The sequence below is a fragment of the Rhododendron vialii genome, chromosome 13a (assembly GCF_030253575.1).
Source record: "Rhododendron vialii isolate Sample 1 chromosome 13a, ASM3025357v1".
Classification (NCBI taxonomy): domain Eukaryota; kingdom Viridiplantae; phylum Streptophyta; class Magnoliopsida; order Ericales; family Ericaceae; genus Rhododendron; species Rhododendron vialii.
The window spans coordinates 9,705,779-9,727,300 of NC_080569.1; the positions used below are offsets into that span (position 1 = coordinate 9,705,779).

Here is a 21,522-nt window from a genome sequence, read left to right on the forward strand (position 1 = left end):
AGACATACGGTATATCCTATGTACCATAGCTTTCTCCTAACATTAATAGATTACTTTTAATCTGAATCGCCCAAATCAATTTTAGAAGGTCGAGGTTGAGCGCCGTAAATTTTACGGCTCGTCCGTGAATAAGTTTTCGTCAAGACATAATAACAATGGATTTGGTAGCTAGAGGTTAATGAGAACTGGTTTGACAATGCAGGGTGCAGGAGTACTTTGGTTCCAGCATCCCCCTGTATGTACTGTACGTACTTTGTGATGCCCTATCAATATCTATACTTTTATACTACTAAGAGCATCCGCAATGTAATCATCAAAATTGGATAACCAAAAGTTACCACATCATCTTTTGATTATCCATTTAAGACATTGTTAAAGTTAGCAATATAGAGGTCCACAATGTAATAATCAAAATTGGATAACCAAAACTTGCCACATTACCTTTTTAAACTACAAAATTCTAAAAACTAAATTTTTTGACAATAATTTGAATACTCTTTTTGAAAAAAAATAATAGTTTTTTTTAAGAAAATAGTTTAGTGAAAAAAAAATTGAAAATAGTTTTTTTCAAAAAGAAAACAGTTTTAGAAAAATAGTTTTTTTTTTTTTTTTGAAAAACTGTTAGAATCCGTTTTTTTTTTTGTAAAAACACTTATAATTTTTTTTAAAAGTTTCTGAAAAAAAAACAGTTTTTAAAAATAATTTTCTGGAAACATTGTTGAGAGAGAAGGTTTTTATGTAATAATGGTTGTACTTGATTGAAAAAATGTAGAGACCATTAAATTTGATTATTGGCAAAAAGTTGCTAGTTTTGATTATTCAAAAGCCAAAATTTGATGAGTTGCTAAGAGGTTGCTAAGTTTGGTTATTATAATGTGAGTACTTTTTTGAGCAAATATTGCTAACTTTAGCAACATTTTAGTTTTGATTATTACATTGTGGATGGTCTAATGACTAGTTTTTGGACTAGAAGTCTAGAGACTAGAATCGATCCCATCTTTTTCAACCACTTTCTACAGCTAGCCTTGGCTGCGAATCAATGAACCTCACAAAAATGGTTATTATAGCCCTTAGGTCCCGTTTGATAAACGGATTAGAGATTGATATTGAATTCCTTAGGTGATGGTATTAATAATATTTTGTTCAATTTTTAAAATTGGTCCGGATTGGTAGTCCAATAGGATGAACAATTCAGTCCATAGGGGATATTAACAATATCCCTTGAAACTTGGTATTCGTAATCCAATCTCAATCCCTTATCATTACAAATTTCTTCTATCAATATAATCTCATCTCAAACAAACGTACATGATATTAATAATCTCATCCTAAACAAACATACACATTATCAATCACTTATCATTATCAATCTCAATCCTAATCCTAATCTCATCTCCTTACGAATCTTATCTATCTATTACTGTTATCAAACGGGGCCTTAATACTTTGTTTGGATTGCTTTTTGAAAAAAAATTCTCAACTCAAAAAACACTTATTATCCATACTTTCAATTATTAATCACTTTTATCTCCAATCATTATTCTCATTTCTTTTCTATCACTCTCCAATCATTAAATCTACTTCCAATCATTACTCTCATTTCTGTCTCCACTCATAATCCTACAAAATTTCTCAAAAATTCATCCAAACACAGCATAAATATCGTCTGCTTATTTACCTTTTTGGTCTTCAAAGTATTAGCAAGTGGTCAATTTTGTTTCCAATCTAAATATTTGTCTAATTTAGTCCCCAATGTTTAAAATAAGTGTCAATTTGGTCCCGACCACTAACGTCGCCCCTCTTGTCTGTTAAAATGGAGAGCATTAATGGTATTTCACCCCAAACTTATTAATATTTTGGAAATCAAAAAGGTAAATAAGCCAATATCTTCCAAAAATTATTCAACCAATATAGTACTCCCTTCGTCCCAATTTGTTTGTTCAATTGTCGAAATACGTGTCTTTCAAAAATATACTTATATCTTACATTTTATAATATTTTTTTATTGAAGATTTTGTATAATAAAACTAATTGAGATCTGTCACACCCTCGATTTTTAACATAAATATAAATGATTTCCATAAATAAAACATCGCCATAATCCGTACGATAACCAAAATAATGTAGCATTCTCAAAATATTACATCTTTGGCTCCGAAGCCCAAATTAACATAAGTACTGAATATTCAAGAGTTAAGGGTTACAATATTCCATAGTTAAAAGATTTACAAACAAAGTTACATATACATCTTCAAAAGAGATTTACAAAGATGCCTAAGTAACTCCTCAATCGTTAGCTTTCAAAAATAATTCCACCTCCAAGCATTTCAACCATGCACGTTATTGCCCTGTGTTAGTACTTGAAAATGATAATAGGCTTGAGCTACACTAGCTCAGTAGGAAATTCTACGCTAACATTATATGCAAGAGAGATGCAAAGATGATCATAAGGCAAGAATGGGATGGAGACCCAACAATAGGCAATAACCAAGGTTCAACAATCCAATATACTCGATACGAAATCTAGTAAACACTTCAACCTCCAATCAACTCAACTTCCCACGTGTCCAACGTCACTTCGCGTTATGTGTCATGAGCCGAAGCTCCTGCCGGGCTAATTATGGGAACCTGATACCCCCTGCCAAGCGCCCACCTAGAAGGTTGGGCCTTGAGTGTCCAATATGAGCATTAGCTCCTGCCGGGATAATTATGGGACCCCGATATATCCTGCCAGGCACCCACCCGTCGATGGGCCCCGAATGTTTTCATTGTGTCGATAAGTGTCTAAGAATCTCGTACTCACATAACGTGTCATTTCAATTTAATCAAAGTCCATATGGAAATCAACGTCCAATTATACCAAACAAGAGGGCGAGGAATGCAAAGATACTCCACGAACATGATTCACAATGTTATGGAATGATTTGGCGATGATTAGAATAAGTTAGAAGTGATCAGGGGTCAAAACAATGGAGTTCGAAACAAGAAACAAAACTTGGCCTTAAGGTACTGTTGTATAGATACTAGGAATTTCAGTATCTATACAACCATGCTTAAAAACGTTCCAGAGACGATTGTATCGATACTGATTAAATCAGTATCGATACAACAGTAATTAAGTTCGTTCTAGAGATTATTGTATCGATACTGAGTAGAGCAGTATCGATACAAATGGGTGTTCGAGCAGATTTTCTACAAAATTCGACGATTTCAACAACAACAACAATCAAGGACACGATTTAAGGCTAGAAAGCACTTTTATTACATATATTGAGAGGTAGAATCCCTACCTCGAGGCCAAAGAACGAAACCCACGAGAATTTTGAGCCCTAGCTTCCGAAAATCAAAACCGAGAGCGATACGACTCCACCGAGCTCCAACCGGCGAAATACGGACCACAATACGCGTAGAGGGTGAAGGATTGAAGGTTGTTTTGAGTGTGTTTTGGGTTATTTTGGTGAAATTTGGAGAGAAAGCAAGAGAGAGGGAGGAGAGAGCCAGTGAGGGAGAGAGGAGAAAATAATTCTCTACTCTCTCACCCTCCAATATATACTCCTACACATGCAAATTACACATTGCATCCTTTCACAATCAATTCTAGCATTTTAGCCTCAAATCACATAAACACAATTATTCCGTACTTCTTTCTCAATAAACATTTAAAATTAATTAAAATAAATACGGGTCTCTACAAGATCTATCAAACAAGATCCATATTGCATATTAAAAAATTACGAATTAAAAATTATAGCCAATTCTTTGGGAGGTCAAATGCTCTCAAAAAATCAAAAATGGGACAAACAAACCGGGACGGAGGGAGTATTAGAGAGGTGCTACTGGTACAGATTTCATATTTATACGGGCAAGTACATACCCCTTTTAGGCCCATTTTGCGTCTCCAAAAAATAATCGGAACCACTCATTTTGTTTAAAATATTTTGCTTATGGTATCAATTAGGGTGTGTAAGAAACGTCCAACTTTGTCTCAGAATTCAAGCTTGAATTCTAAAGCAAAGTTGGAAGTTTAGTAAACGTTCTTATCAATACTGGATTGAGCTTATTTTTTGAAAGGACCGTTAGCAAAGTATTTTAAACAAAATGAGCGGCTCCGATCATTTATTTTAAACCTGAAACGGATCCAAAAGACATATGTACATAAACATATGTACTCATAGACTTTCCGATAGTATTATCTAACCCACTTCACGTAGGAGACGAGTTTTGTAACTTTCTTTTACTTTTTCAAGATGAGATTAGTCACACTTTATCACTTCTTTGTTTATAGTATGTTTTTTAATATCGAACGGTTGTACCTATACTTTATGCATTTGTTTCACTTTAATTTCCCAAGGCACAAGGGTTTTCCGCAACACCGTAATTTAATTGAACAGCAGCAATAAACTCATTTGTTGGAAGTGGTTGAGGGCTTTAAAACAAAAAAATTAAAAAATGGATTGTGATTTGTGGATAGACATAATTGACCAAATATTATACTTATTAAAAGTAGTACTATCCAAGTCAAGGCTGAACTCAACCACAGTGAGAAGGTTTCGATGAACATGACTTGTAATCAAATCATATAGCTTCAATTGTGTCACTTATCTTATCTTGTGGATTTACGTTACATTATTTCATTGTTTTGAGGTGATTTTACGAATACTTTGGTTAAGCTTTTTTTTTGTTGATGCTTTGATTAATCAATATTTTTTGAATAAAGACAAAAATAAGTCAAAAAATTCGAATTTATTAAAAAAAATATGAGTTTCGATATTAATTTTTTACTTTTTCAATTTCTCTCATCAAAACTAATTAATAATTCATAAAAATTTCACGCAAAAATAACAAATATGTTTTTTTTCTTTTATAAATAAAGATAAGATAGTCAATTTGACTTATTGGTCCAAAACCACCCTAGATTTCCTTTCATTTTAGGTTTGTGTCAGTAGGTGTTGTCCATGTAGATGTAGTTGAAGATTTGAGGCATACGTCATGTCTAAATTATTAAAAAGTAATTGTGCATTATTTGGTTGGCTGATTCAGTCCAACTTGGCTACGAATTAAATACGACAATACGGTCAGTCAAGTGGGATTGTTGTCTTAATAAATAAATTTTTAAAAAAAAATAGTCAAGTGGGATTGCTGACAATATTGTCAAGCGTGAGAGTCAATGGGTACCAATTAGATAAGAACAAAATTTTGGTTGTGAGTTACAATATCAGCAGTGGAATAAGCAAATATGAATAATCAAAACTTGTCACATTAGATTTTAATTATTCATTTAGAGGTTGTTAAAATTAGCAATGTCAAATTCTACATTGATTATATTTTTTGCCTATAATTAAAACCAATAGGCCTTCCAAACTTTTTCCCTTCATTTCAATCATATTTTTGAAACAGCGGTTTTTGAAGGGAAAAAAAATAGTTTATTTTAGAAATAGTTTTTCAAAAAAAAAAACAGTTTTTCAAAAAACACACACTTTGTTTACTTAAAAACTGTAAATACAATTTTGAAAGAATTGTATTTACACAAATAGTTTTTAAATTTTAAAAACTATAAATACAGTTTTTTAAAAACAGATTTTGTGTAAAAAAATAGTTTTCTATAAAAGAGTATTGAAATTTTAAAAATAATTTTTTGAAAAACACACTTTATTTACTTACAGTTTTTAAAATTTTTGAAAAAAATTGTTTTTTGTAAAAAAAAAAAGTTTCTGAAAAAACAGAAAAAAAAAATCTAAAAGTTACAGTTTTTTAAAAACAGATTTTGTGTAAAAAATAGTTTTCTATAAAAGAGTATTGAAATTTCAAAAATAATTTTTTGAAAAACACACTTTATTTACTTACAGTTTTTAAAATTTTTGAAAAAATTGTTTTTTGTAAAAAAAAAAAAAAGTTTCTGAAAAAACAGAAAAAAAAATTCTAAAAGTTACAGTTTTTTAAAATTATTTTTAGAAAACATTGTTGAGAGAGAGAGAGAATGAAAGAGAGAGAAGGTTTTTTTGTAATGTTGGTGTACTTGATTGAGAGGTAAAATTTGATTATTGACAAAACATTGCTAGCTTTGATTATTGAAGAGCCAAAATTTAATGAGTTGTTAAGATGTTGCTAAGTTTGATTATTCTAATATAAACACTTTTTTTATCTAATATTGTTAATTTTAACAATTTTTTATTTTGCTTATTCTACTGTTATGCTTTTTAGTGAGTTGACTCAAGTCTACATCGCTGCATAACGAAGCTGTTGACATCCAGTTAAACAGTGCCAACATATAATAACATTAATAAGGCCTGTGGACCGGTGCACCTCCAAAAGTCTCCAATGGACCAAGCTGGCATTTTCATGTGGAAAAAAAAAAAAAAAGAAAAAGAAAAAACAAGCTGGCATTTCGATAATTCGATCACTTCAATATTTACTAAAGGGTCCCGTCTTAATTTAGTGCAATTTGTCTGCCCTTTTTAATTTAGCGGAAACAACTTGTTTGCTTCCTTCTTATTGTTTGTCTTACAACTATACGCTTTTAACTAGAAGTGACAATCTCAATTCATATTTTTGAATCCGTCCAAATCCGCCGTTTATAACCCAACCCGCCCACACTTCTATTCAGAAAATTAAAAAACTTGTTATAATGTTAAAAAATTGACTAGAGACACACACACACACACAAAAAAAAGAAAAAAAAAGCACAAACCTATAAAGTATTTTTATCATAAAATTGAGAATCAAACAAATGCGAAATTTCATATTCTCTTCTGCGCAGAGCTGGACCATCCATTAGTCCAGTGACAATGAGGTACGTGCTTCTTGTTATTCTTTCCCCATCTACATTATGGGCCCATAAATAAGAAAGTAGAATGAGCTTTCAATTGAAACAGATAATGGTGCATGGAGTTTATAATTAGTTAATGAGGCCTTTTTTTTTTCTTCCTTACTTTATCGGTTTCCAGCTCAAGATGTTGAGCACGTCTACTAAAATAATATGCACATGTTACGTAGATGTGACACTACCCGAATGCTCATTGTGAGATAATTATAATCATTCATTCAAATATTCAATCGTCATGAATTATACATCTGCATCTCTTTTTTTTCTCGGCAAATTTTTTTTGTTAATCTTTAAAGAGAATAATCAAAAATGGTGAAAGTACATTAAGACCCTCTCAACTATGATTTTTTTTCTACGGAGACCTCCTACCATTTAAAACCGCTCATATAGATCCCTTCAACTATAACCGTTAACCAATCAGTACCTTTCTGTCAAAAAGACTGTTAAGATGAAAGAGTCAGCGTGGGCAATTTTTATAGCTGAGGGGGTCAATATGGGGACTTTTAAGGGGTATGATCATCATTTTTTCTCATTCTGTTAGCATAGTTAGCCAATTTTTTACTTCATATAGTTGAGGAGGTCTGTATGAGCGATTTTAAATGTCAGGAGGTCTCATTAAAAAAAGTGATAGCTGAGGGGGAGATGTACTTTCACCAACAAAGATTAATCGGACCAATGGTACAATGGCAAAAATGCCACCCAAGACCCTAGAAAATTGGAAGGCAAGACGCCAAAGAAAAATAAAAACACCTAAATCGAACACCCGAAGACCTTCGAACTACATAATCCAACACAGCCAGATCGAAACACAACACAGCCAGCCAGCACCGACAACGAAACAAATCTACCCAAATTAAACCCTTCATAAAAAAAAACAAAAAACAGACTAAAAGAACCCTCAACACCCTCTCTAGACCTCAGACCAAACCATAACAAACGGGGAAAGATCGAAAAATCAAAAGTAAATTCTGCAGCCTCCCTATCAGCAAATTCACCCTCCGATCCTCCATGTCAACAATATTATGTATTTGGCATTTTTGTATACTTATTTCTTTACATATTGGCTGTATGTTGGATATATTGTTGTGCCCTTGTTGTGTTAAGACTTTCTCTAAATGTTTTCAACAAGTCTAGGACACATCAATCGATTACGCTCCAGCCACATCTCTCTTATATTCGTGTGGGTTTCATCTCATAATTAAATGTGTAGAACCCGCACGTATGATGTATGTAATAAGGGTGTGGTTCGATGATGTGTATGTAGCATTGTTGGTTTGTTTTGGTGGACTAAAATCACAAGAAAACGAAGAGGCATCGAGACAGAATAAATAAGTAGATTTGGTGGAGGTTAATGATCGAGCACTGGTTTGGCAATGCAGGGTGCAGCAGTACTGGTCCCAGCATCCCCCTGTATGCACTGTGCGTACTTTGGGAGTACTACTCAAGTTGACTAGTTTCAACTTTCAACCACTTTCTACAGCCTTGGCTGCAGCTTTTTTAGATCAATTAACCACACAATAATTAATGGTTAATTAAAATATAGCCCTTAAATATCCTCCAAAAAATTATTAATCAAGCAATTATCAAAACCTCCTTCATGTAAGAGAAGAACTTTCTCATACTTTTTCAAGATGAGATTAAAGCTAGCTGGTCACACTTTGTTTACTTCTTTATTCATATGTTTCTTAGGCTGGGTTCCAGAAAAGGATTAAGAACTTATTTTTTGTTGAATAAGAAAGGTTGTTCCGGAAAATAAAAGAGTGGTAATTATTTTGGTAGAATTATATAGGTACCAATGGGCGCCGGGAGAGAAATCGTACCCGCGGCCTCGCTGGGCCGTCTCCGGCCACCGGACGGCCGATCCGAGCCGTTCAAAAATTCTAAAAAAAAAATCGAGGGGGCCTTCGCGAGAATCAATGGCATCCGAGGTGTGTAGGGTGCTTGATCCGAGCACCCCTTTAAAAATTTTGGACTGCTCAGATCGGCCGTCCGGTGGCCGGAGACGGCCCAGCGAGGCCGCGGGTACGATTTCCCTCCGCCGGCGCCCATTATCATAGTAACAGTCTTATTTTTTGTATAAGGCAACTTCAAGCTCAAAAATCATGTGTTTACGCAAATAATTTTCCTACCACTATGGATCTTGTTTGATAGATCTCATTGAGATCTTTAATACGGTGCAAAAAAAATTGAATTTTTTTTTTCACTTACATTATTTTTGAGTTTGAAAATGTGAAATGAACTTTTTAAGAAGGATTTTGTGGAATGCCCCTTCTTATTTTTGAATTAGAAGTGGCAAAATAAATACTTATTTTTTAAGAAGGTTTATATCGGTTGTACGTATATTTTACGCATTTGTTTCACGTTCCTAAGTGACAAGGGTTTTTCGCAACACCGGAATTTAATTGAACAGCAATAAACTCATTTGTAGGAAAAGTAGTTGAGGGCTTTACACCACTGAACAGAAAAAGATAAGAAATTTTAATTAAAAAATGTATTGTGGATAGACATGCTTGACCAAAAATAAATTAAGTAGTATCCAAGTCAAGGCTGAACTCAGCCACAGTGAGAAGGTTCCGATAAACATGACTACAATCAAATGATCATATGACTTCTTCTTATAAGGTCGTATTTTAAGTTGACTTTCATTTTCTCCTATTTGATGAGACACTTCAATTAGATATGAGTGACCGTTCCATGATCTGAATAGAAACATTTGTCACTTATCTTATCGTGTGGATTTACGTTACATTATTTTGAGGTGATTTTACAAATACTTTGGTTAAGCTTTTCTTTTGTTGATGCTTTGATTTATCTATGGTTTGTGCCTGGTCCGATACATTATTTTCCGTTGTTCTTATATTTGGGTTTTTTCGCATAGGTTTTTCTTTTTTTCTCATATCACACCAATTTCATTTTTTTCTTATTCTCATTTTGGTTAAAAGAAGTTTTTCCTTCTTTACAGACATAAAAAAAAAAATAGAGATACAATGTCTACAGTCATTAGGGGTGATTTTGGTCCAATAAGCCAAAGTGACTTATTGTTTTTTATCTGCAAAAGTAACATTTTATTAAGAAAAAATGGAGAAGGGGGTTTCCAGCTAAGGATTGGAAAATACACCAAAATGGGCATAACCCATAACACATGATGGCCTAAAAGCCCAAATAAAAACAAATAAAGTCCGTAAAAACCCTGAAAGCCTAAAAGCCAAAACAAATAAGCCCGGCCCAAGAAACCCAAAACACAACCCTAAAAATTTGAGAAGACTTCTGTCACCACCTCCCACAGCCGCCGCCCCACCAGACAGCCACCATCAGCACCGATCAGCCACCATCGCGAAACCACCACGCCACCACTAGCCACTCCAACGGTGAGACCCCGTTGTGCACAAACCATCAATCCTATCGCTAGCCCAACCCAAACCGTTTGGCAAATACCGAGGTGCCTAATAGCAACCTCGCCGGCCATAACACCCCACCACTAGAATAACCTCACCGTTAGGCCAAAACAGAAAACCTAGCAGAAATCTGTCCAGAGTTCAAGCAGAAAAGAGGGCTCAACCGAGGAGGAGGCTAACAAGGAGAAGTGGGGATAGACTAAACCCAAACTGTAGAGGGTACGGGGTCAGAAAAAAAGTGGAGAGAAGGAGAAACGAGATCTAGAGAACAAAGTGACTTATTGTTCGTTTTTATTCAAAAAAAATTTGCATTTGTTAGTTTCGTGTCAAATTTTTTATGAATTATTGATTCTTCACAACGAGAGGAATCCAAAAAGAAAAAGATTATGATCAAATTTTAGAATTTTTTGAATAAAGACAAAAATAAGTCAAAAAATCCAACTTTATTAAAAAAAATTAATAGTTTCGATCTTAATTTTTTACTTTTTCCAATATCTCTTGTCGAAATGAATCAATAATCTACAAAAATTTTGTACAAAACTAACGAAAACAATTTTTTTTTAAATAAAGACAAGATAGTCACTTTGACTTATTGGTCCAAAACCACCATAGATTTCCTTTCATTATAGGTTCATGCCAGTTGGGGTTGTCAATGTAGATTAGTTGAAGATTTTAGGCATAGGTCATGTCTAAATTATTAAAAAGAAATTGTGCATTATTTGGTTGGCTGATTCAGTCCAAGTTGGCTACGAATTAAATACGACAATACGGTCAGTCAAGTGGGATTATTGTCTTAATAAATAAATTTAAAAAAAAAAAAAGTCAAGTGGGATTGCTGACAATATTGTCAAGCGTGAGTCAATGGGTACCAATTAGATAAGAACAAAATTTTGGTTGTGAGTTACTTCCCTCCGTTCCAAAATGAGTGACATTTTTGGAAAAAAAACGTGTCATTTTCAATTGCTTATATCTTTCAATATGAGTATTAAAAAATATGCAATATAGATCTTGTTTGATAGATTTTAATTAGTTCTATTAAACAAAATTTTTAAAATCACATGAAATTTCATAAATCGAAAGATATAAACATTTTAAAATGACACAAAATTTCAAAAAGATCACTCATTTTGAAACGGAGGGAGCAGTGAATTACTCAAGTCTACATCTCTGCATAATGAAGCTGTTGACATCCTGCAGTGACACAGTGCCAACATATATGTAACATTAATAAGGCCTGTGGACTGGTGCGACAAAGTCTCCAATGGATCAAGCTGGCGGAAAAAATTTCAGTGCCTCGCGGGTATCACGTGGTGTCCGCTCGCGTATCTGAGCCATTCATTGCATATTTGAACAGCTCAAATTTGGAAAGAGAAAAATGAGAAAGAAAGTGTTGGGATGAGAGGAGAGAGGGTTTCAATCGGAGCCGCCCAAAGGTATATTGGATGGTTCGGATGTGCAAAACGAGTACCACGTAGGATATACCCGTTCAGCAATGAAAATCACTCAAGCTGGCATTTCCATGTGAAAAGAAAAAAACAAGCTGGCATTTCAATAACAATAAAGCTATGGGTACATATGAAATATACATATTATGTACATATGAGTTTTGTAGGGCCCACATTGGGTCTTACAAAGATAATTCGAACCATCCATTATTTTAAAAATATTTTTTTATGGAGCTTTGTAAAAAAAATAGCTTATCCCAATATCGCTAAGGATTTTTTCTGAATTTGTGGTGGTGAAACTACTTAACTGTTTAGTTTCGTCCCTACAAATTCAAAAAAATAATTATAATCGATATCGGGTTGAGCTGATTTTTTACATGGCTCCATAAAAAAATATTTTAAAAATAATAGGCAATTCGGATCATATTTGTGGGATACGAGGTGGATCCCACAAAATCCATATGTACATGGTATGTATATTTCTTATGTACACGCTCTTTCGATAATTCAATCCCGTCAATATTTACTAAAGAGTCCCCTGTTAGTTTAGTGCAACTTGTCCAGTACTCCTTTTAATTTTGCGACAACAACTAGCCTGTTTCTTTCATGTTATTTATCTACAACTATACGCTTTTAACCAACTTGTTTCCATTAAATTTGTTTGTTTTAGTTTAGTAAAAATAACTTATCTACTCATTTTATTAGTATAATAAAAACACCACCTAAATGGGTAACCGATTGAGATCCTATAGGCTCGTGGAGAGCCAAGAATCTACTAAACTTATTATTCATTTAGTTTAGTGAAAATAACTTATCTACTCATTTTAGTGTAGTGGAAACAATTGGGATTAGGGATGGCAATTCACCCCGCCCCGCCCCTACCCGACCCTGAACGGGACGGGTTTTCATCAAATTTTTGGATACCGAGGCGGGTTAGGGGGGAATATTAAAAAACCCGATCGGGGCAAGGCGAGTTCGGGTTGATGTTACCCCGCCCCGAAATATCTTTCCATACAAAAAAATATTTTTAATCTAATACTTGTATCATTAAACGTAAAAATACATATTTATACCCCACTATTTTTCTCATTATTCTAAAAAAATCTATTTTTTCCTTTATATTTCATCATTATAATAAGATAACACCTTATATATATATATAAAACCATTTTCTTCTTTTTTGCCTTTAGTTTTAATTTTTTTTCCTTATTTTTCAGAGGGCGGGGCGGGAACGGGGACACCCATGAATGACGTGGGCGGGGTCGGGCCATAATTTTTGGGTCGTGGTCAGGTTATGCCAAAACCCGCTCTGTATAGACCCGGATAATTTTAATTATTGAAATGTATATTAAATGTCAAGTTGGGAAAATGTGGTTTATGTGGGAATTATTAAATTGAGGATTGAAGTAAAATAATAGAAGATTGAGGGAGTGTGAGTGTAATATATATAGGGGTATAAAATGGGGGTGTGTGGTGTAAGAGATCATTTGATCTCTATCTCTCCCTCTCTCTCACACACACACACACACACACTCTCTCTCTCTCTCTCTCCCTCTCTCTCTCTCTTATCCTCTCACTCAAAACTCCACTCTATCTCATCAAAACCCCAAGATTCCATCCTGCATTTCGCCTCCTCTACGCAACCTCGGACTCTTATCGCGTTGGGTGAGGCTCCGGAAGAAGATTTTGGTTGATTTCAAAGGTTTGGAGCTAAGGCTTGTTCAAATCTCTTGGGTTTCGGTTCTTGAATTGAAGTAGGGATTTCTTTACCTTCTTTATGTGTAAATACGTTGATTTTGTGTAAAAATTGTGCCTATATTTGTTGTTGATGTTTCGTTGAGCCCTTAAAATTCTGAGAAATCGCTGCTCGAAGCGTCGCTATATCGATACGGGCTTTTTGCCGTATCGATACCATAAGGAAACAAAAGCTTCAGAACTTCCTGATTTGGTTGTTGTATCGATACGGCCATTTTGGCTGTATCGATGCTAAAGCCTTGTGGACAGTTTTATTCTCACTGCTCCTACTTCAATTTTTTTGAACTCTGGGCACTTCTAGCACCTCTTGGACATCTCCTAACCTATCCCAATCATGTGCAATTGACTCCCTATGATTGATTGATGTTATCCTTGTTCCGTTGGCCTCCCGTTAGTAGGAACAAATAAGAGTTTACTTGATTAAAACCATATTGAAATGCATCTTATCGATTGGTTAACTACTTGAAAATGTTTATGGCATAATTGTAGTATTGTTAGCATATTATATGGTGTCTCATGTAAGAATGTGATCATGAGAGAGTCTTGGTTTGTATCTTGAGTGCGAAAGTAATTGTGTGAGTCGGATGTTGGGATAGGAAGGCTCGTAACACAAGGGATGGTAATACGGAGACTTAAGTGGATCTCGTAACGCAAGGGATGAAAATACGATGATCCGAGTTGTTAGGGTTCATCGTAACGCAAGGGGTGGCAATACAGTAACTCTCGAGGTGTTTTACTGTAACGCAAAGGGTGGAAATACAGACAGTGGATATTTGTGATAGTGAGTCGTGTCAGAATTAGTATAGTTGTTTATGTCTTATGAACTACAGTATGTGGCAAATTATGATATTGGCATACCTTCGAGTTGATTGATATCCATCTATCAAACTATATTCCCTCATCTTCTTTCCTTTGCACTAGTCATCATATTTGCACATAGAACTGGTAAAAAATTTCCTATTGAGCTAGTGTAACTCAACCCAATCTTTCTTTTCAGGTTCAAACGCCGGACAATAGTTTGCTAGCATCGTGTGCTTGGACGTGAAAGAATTTTGGAAGCTAATTTCATTTAGTTATACTATCATCTTTGTAATGATTTCTTTTGATAAAGATGAGCTTGTAACTAATCCTTCTAGAATTTTCTTTTGACTAAACTGTTTGTAACTTGATAACTTGTTTGTACTTGTATTTAAGTTTATTTGGGGCAGGAGAGCCAAAGCTGTGTATCTTTTGACTTTGGGACTTGTTTGTAAAATTAAACAGGTGAGAACTTTTTTGGGTAATATGTATGATATGTGAAGAGCTTTTATTGAAATGGATTATTTATTTATGTTAAAAATCCAGAGCATGACACACTTTGCCCCGCTTTGTTGCCATTCCTAATTGGGATCTAGGGGCCGTTTCCACTAATTTTTTTGGTGACTAATTTGTGCCAAAATTATTTGAAATTAATTTTCTTGAACTGAATTTTCAACGAACAATCTTCAAAAATCACTAGAACGAGAGCTCTGATACCAACTCATGCACGCAGCTTCCTTTTACGAAACTATTTGCAAGAAGAGATCTAGAACTTGCTTATATTGTTAAAGATTCTCTCTTTGAAACAAACACGAATATGTATGAACTAGATGTACTCCCTTTTCGAACATACGATAATGAGAAAACTCTCAATTTTTCTTTAATTCAATAAAACAACTGCCATGCCCTAAGGCTGACATCAATTAATTATAATAGCCTAGAAATACTAAAAAGGAAACTTAAATAATGGAAAACCAAACCAAATCTATGTCTTAGAGAATAAGAAAAATAAACTGGAAATTGAATCAACCTAATTGAAAAAATCTAATACTCTAGGATATTTATGCTAGAACGGAAAGATTTCTAACAATATCCCAACTTCAAAATAAGAAACTAAAATCCCTATAAATTTCTTAAATAATTAAAATATCGACCTGCATCACATGTTGTTCACACTAATTAACAAGTTTTGGCATTCACACCAATCAAAAAAATTTAACAACATTTTAGCGTCTTGTTTATCCTAACTAATCAATAACTTATTCACACTATTTCACTCACAATCAACCATCAAAATTGCATCTTATAGTTGTTAATTAACAAGTTTTGGCATTCACACTAATCAAAAAAATTTAACAACATTTTAGCGTCTTGTTTATCCTAACTAATCAACAACTTATTCACACTATTTCACTCACAATCAACCATCAAAATTGCATCTTATAGTTGTTAATTAGTGTGAACAACTAATAACTTGTAATCCACAACTTATTCAGACTAATTTATTTCAGTATTAGTGGAAACACCTCAGTGTAGGCTCTGATCACAAGGCCAAGATATGGTCCATCCTCTTTCCTACCAGAGGTTCTGGCACATTATGGGCCCAAGAGCTTTTGAATCGAAGTAAGCCCACCTCAAGTATTCTGCCGTACTTGCCGATTTAAGCAGAAAATTAAAAAACTTGTTAAAATGTTAAAAAAAATTAACTAAAGACAAAAAATTGCAAAGGCATGGGACAACGCATTCTAAACACAATCTAAATAAAAACATTTACGTAGTTTTCGTACTATTTTTTTTTGCCTCTTGATTGTCTCTCTACAAATCTGTAGACGGATCATATCCTCACAAAAGAAGCTATTTAGTAATTAGAACACTCATACTATTAAGAAAAGGTTGAATCCATCACAGTGGCGCATTAACTGAACATGAAAACCCAAAATTTAACATGCTTCTTGAACCCAACAAAATCCAATTGATTGAAGTACAGAAAAAATATTAAAATTGTTAAGATCAAGCGTTTATCATTTTACCAAAATCCACAGGTAGTGGTAAATATGCAACTTTATTTCCTTATACTAAAGTGTAGTAGGCTTCAAGTACCATGGTTCGACTCGCGTGGGTAAGATGCTGGCTTTCGACCAACAATCCCTCCTAATTCCTGCCCGCAAGCAGCATGCCATCTAGGGGAGTCAAACCTACAACCAAGGCTCTGATATCAATTGTTAGGATCAAGCGTTTACCATCTTACCAAAACCCATAGATAGTGGTAAAGGCTCAACTTTATTTCCTTATACTAAAGCGTAGCAGGCCCCAAGCGCCACGATTCGACTCGCGTGGTCAGGATGCTGGCTCGCGACCAACAAAAATAAAAGAATATCGTTAGTATCTCACCTTCAACTGTAGAGGAGCCATTGAACCTACTTCTTCCCCCCTCTCTTTCACTATCTCTGAACGTGAGATTTGGTTGATTTCGAATATACGATTGTGTTTGAATAATCAAATACAAATAAATGAGCAGAGAGATTTCAAATATAAAATTGAGCAAGGTTTATAAGTTTAAAATTTCGAAAGATATATAGAATATTGGATAAAAAGTGCCTCACTAAGCAATATTATGACTTATAATCCTTCTTTTCGAGATGTTTCCTAAATTATTAGAGCGTAAGGAAATAAACCTTTGGACATTCTATCTTCAAAGAGTAATTGGCCAGTTTGGTATGAGGATGTGAATAAAATCGATAAATTAGTAAATCTTCTGTTCAAGAATGATTTATTGTCATCATTTCCATTTCAACCAACATAATTAGCACATGGGATCACTTTAATCACGTGTAACTTCTTCTGTTTTTTTTTTTTTTAACATTAGTGTAGGTTTATATATTAGGAAATATTATTTATTCAATCCAACGACTATAACCTTATTAGAAAGTACGATCCAATGGTTGTAGATGCTACGTTGTTTGTATGCCTAGACATTTTTAAAGAAAACCGTTGCGTAGACATTTTTAAATAAAACCGTTTTATTTTATAATATAGATTTTTGTCTCAAAACTGACAATCAAGCAAAGGCAAAAATTTTGTATTCTCTTATGCGCAAGGCCGGCTCGTCCATTAGTCCAGTTACAATGAGAAATGTGCTTTAGGCCCTAGAATTAAGAGGGTTCCTAATTCTCAAGAGGTATTATACGTGGAATCACTATCGATAGATGAAATTAGTCACAGATGCATGCACGTCGCAATGATTTGCTCAAGCCCGGAGTATTATTGATAATCGAAGTCCCTCTCTGTGTCTTGATTTTCCCTTCATAATTTTCTTTCCATCGATCGATTCATCATCCATCTACCACTGCTTCCCTTTCTTAAATGTTGGCAGCCCCATTTGGAGAAGGTTGCCTGCAGCTTCCGTATACCATTTTCCAGGCATTCCACTCTCAGAAACCCTAACTAGTAGACTTGTTCTTTGACTTGAATTCTCAACCAGTAATGTTGCTGACTTAATTTACTGCCATTCAATCTACCATTGTGAGCTGAAAAAAACGAAGTCTTTGTTGGATTTAAGTTTCCGAACCATCCCATTTCTCGCACGGTTTATAATAATTTTTTTCTTCAATTCGTATTTTCTTCGGACTTTTTATTAATACATAATAAGAAGTTACATGTGAGATTCACAGTATAAAAGTGGCAATAAATTTCTTGAGAGGTTTGCTATGACTGGGTTGAGGAGATATTCAAAAGGATTTTTTATTTATTTTTTCTAACGCACAATAAAGATACTCCATTTGTTCTATTCTGTTGGTCCTTTTTGAAAGCCATGTATTTCCTCGAACAATAAGAAAATACTTCCCTAGATTTTTTCGAAAAGAAACTCACGAAAATATTGCTTTTGCTGAATTTTTTTTTTCTTGTTGAGAAAATGCATGTATTGTTTTTTTTTTTTCCAATAATGCTTCATAAGTGCTGAGATAACAAGGGCCACAAGCTGCTACTTCCGACATCACCTACTTTTCTCTTTTCTTTTTTTTTTTTTGTTTATAACCAAACGTCCTAGCTAACTTATGCGTACCTCAACTACTTTCGGACATTGAAGTTCGCAACACAGTAAACTCTTCGGTGGCCACAAGGTTTGATGCACTTGGCCTCCGTGAAATTCGAACTTGCGACCTCATGAAAGACATCCAATTACTCTCTTCGTTCCAAATTGAGAGTCCTTTTGAGGATTCCAATTATTTAAGAAAACATGCAATGATTACACCAAAATGTCTATTATTTCCACCATTACTCCTATATTCTACTTATTTTAGAACACTTATATTCGCCTTTGAGGGACACTTTTGAAAAGAAAAATGATATTGACACTTCAAAAATTGATGTAAGCACTCCAAAATTAGTGTAACTCCAAAACCACTTTCCCTTATTTTTTGGATTGGAACAACTCAAAATAAAAAAATAGACTTTCAATTTAGAACGGAGAGAGTATTTGCTTTCTTATGCGCGAAACCCCTCGGGGTCCACCACACCACTGAGTTCATCTTTGTAAACTATACATTGACCATTAATGTTGAATGTAGTAAACATTATCACGGAAAAGTCACCCACAGCTCAGTTCGTTGGGTTTTTTTTTTTTTAGTCAATCAGTTCGTTGGGGGTTGAGTGATGGAAATGTTTGTTAAATTCTTTAATACTCTCATATGCCCGACTTGGTCACCACTCTTTCTCTCTCTCATTGTATTAATAAATACCTCGTGTTTGATTTAAATCTCCCACCAAACCTAAGTTTACAACCCACAAAGCACCCCTCTTCCCTTCTCTCTCTCTCTCCTCTCTCTCTCTCTCTCTCTCTCTCTCTCTCATGGATAATTTCCTCCTGTTATTGTACATTGCCCCTCTCTCCTACCTCTTCTTCAAGCTCTTCAAGCTTATTGACCAAAAAAGACACCAATGCTGCTACATACTCGACTACCAATGCTACAAACCAACCGACGACCGAAAGCTCAGCACTCAATTCTCGGGAGAAGTCATCAAACGGAACACAAACCTCGGCCTCAACGAGTACAAGTTCCTCCTGAAGGCCATCGTCAGCTCGGGCATCGGCGAGCAGACCTACGCCCCGAGGATGGTGTTCGAAGGCCGCGAGACCAACCCCACTCTCGAGGACGGCGTCGTCGAGATGGAGGAGTTCTTCGACTACAGCATCCCGAAGGTGCTGTCGCGGTCGCGCGTCTCCCCCCAGGACATCGACGTGCTCGTGGTCAACGTGTCCATGCTCACGAACGTCCCCTCCCTGGCGGCCAGAATCATCAACCGGTACAAGATGAGGGACGACGTCAAGGTTTACAATCTCACGGGAATGGGGTGCAGCGCGAGTTTAATCGCGATCAACATCGTGCAGAATATTTTCAAGTGCCGGAAAAACGTCCACGCGCTGGTGGTGACGTCGGAGTCGCTGAGCCTGAATTGGTACTCGGGGAACGACCGGTCCATGATTCTGGCCAACTGCTTGTTCAGGACTGGCGGGTGTGCGATCCTTCTGACCAACAAAGTGGCCCTGAAACACCGAGCCATGTTCAAGTTGAAGTGTCTGGTCCGGACCCACCACGGGGCCAAGGAGGAGTCCTTCAATTGCTGCATACAGAAGGAGGACGAGTCGGGCCGGACAGGGTTTCACCTCGGCAAGACCCTGCCCAACGCCGCGACCCGTGCCTTCGTGGAAAATCTCAAAGTGATTTCCCCGAAGATACTCCCCGTGCGGGAGCTAGTGCGGTTCACGATCGCCTCGTTCGTTAGGAAAATGAGACAAGGGAGGTCTAGCAAGGGAGGAGGGGGGAGACCGACGATCGATTTCACCACCGGGGTCGATCATTTCTGTTTGCACACCGGTGGGAAGGCGGTCATCGACGGGATCGAGCAGAGTCTCAACTTGAGCAAGTACTATCTAGAACCGGCCCGCATGACGCTCCACCGGTTCGGGAACACGTCGGCGAGCAGTCTCTGGTACGTGCTGGGGTACATGGAGGCTAAGAAGAGGCTGAAGAAAGGTGACAGGGTGTTCATGATAAGTTTTGGAGCGGGGTTTAAGTGCAACAGTTGTTTGTGGGAGGTGCTGAGGGATTTGGGGGATAGGAATGTGTGGGAGGATTGCATTGATGAGTATCCGCCGGAGAAGCTAACAAACCCTTTCATGGAGAAGTATGGATGGATCAATGATGAAGACGAAACCACCTTCGTGATGCCAGAGTCAATCTAAAAAGGGAAAAAGAGAAAAGGTCTCGTCAAAACTTACCTCATATATTTATACTGGAGTACTTATTAATATTGTTTTTTTCTTTTATCTTAATTAGTTTTTCTTTGTTCTATTTTTGAAGCAAAATTTTATTATGTGCTCATAAAGAGTCCTGCTGCCAAACAGAGAGGAGCCAGGGCTATTATTCATACTGTAACAGAAAAGATAAGAAACCATGAAAACAAAACAAATAAATAATGGTCCAAATTTAAAGAAACTCTTTCAAGGGGACCGTTGACTTGAGATTCAATAGCTTTGTTGTCCCGGCTGAGTGGGGCTCACTCCGGTCTCGCTGTGACTATTGAAAGTATTCATTTCGTAGAGCTCGTCGAGTAAAAAAACTCTGTAAAAAAATCAACTCGATTGGATATCATTAAGTGCCTGATTGGAACACTTATAACTTGTCAATAATGGGTTCCAATAGATTTGATTCAGTGTTTTGGATCCATTCTTTTCAAGATAAAAATGTCTCAATTAGGCACTTAATGATATCCAATTGAGCTGATTTTTGCAGAGTTGTTATGCTCGACAAGCTCTACGAAGTGAACATTTTCGATCGTTGAAGCAAGACCGGAGCGGGCTCCACTCGGCCGGGACAGCGGAGCCCCTGGATCCGTTAATTTGTTGTCATGGACAGTGTCCTATTTTCTCTTTACTCGACTGTACCAGGTCTGTATTTGTAAGGGTTTTTTTTTTTTTTTTGTGGTGCATGGAATGTAAAGTTCCTTTTTCTTGTATGTAATGTTGTTGTACTCATCAATCAATCTGCAAGTTTAGTGACAGCAATAGTATAATTTTTATTTTTATGAGAAAAAGGACTTCAATATATAGTACTCCTACGGAGTGGGATGATTTTAGTATAATTTTATGGTTGCTTGGGCCCCTTTGATGCTCTGGAGGAGGGGGATAGGGATAAGAGGCGACATGGGACCCACATGTTCTCTCTTTATTTATAGTACCGTTTTTATCGCTCGTACTACAATATCAAGAGAGGGACTAGAGCTCGAGAGTCAGGACTATTTCATG

General features: G+C 35.8%; 1 protein-coding gene across 1 annotated transcript; it reads left to right on the forward strand.

Annotated features, from left to right (window-relative positions):
- The first annotated feature begins 18,790 nt into the window (after nt 1-18,790).
- LOC131314802 (3-ketoacyl-CoA synthase 12-like) lies at nt 18,791-20,713 on the forward strand. Its single transcript, XM_058343654.1, has one exon. It carries the CDS (start codon nt 19,066-19,068, stop codon nt 20,458-20,460), a length of 1,395 nt encoding a protein of 464 aa, XP_058199637.1. The 5' UTR covers nt 18,791-19,065; the 3' UTR covers nt 20,461-20,713.
- The last annotated feature ends 809 nt before the right edge of the window (nt 20,714-21,522 follow it).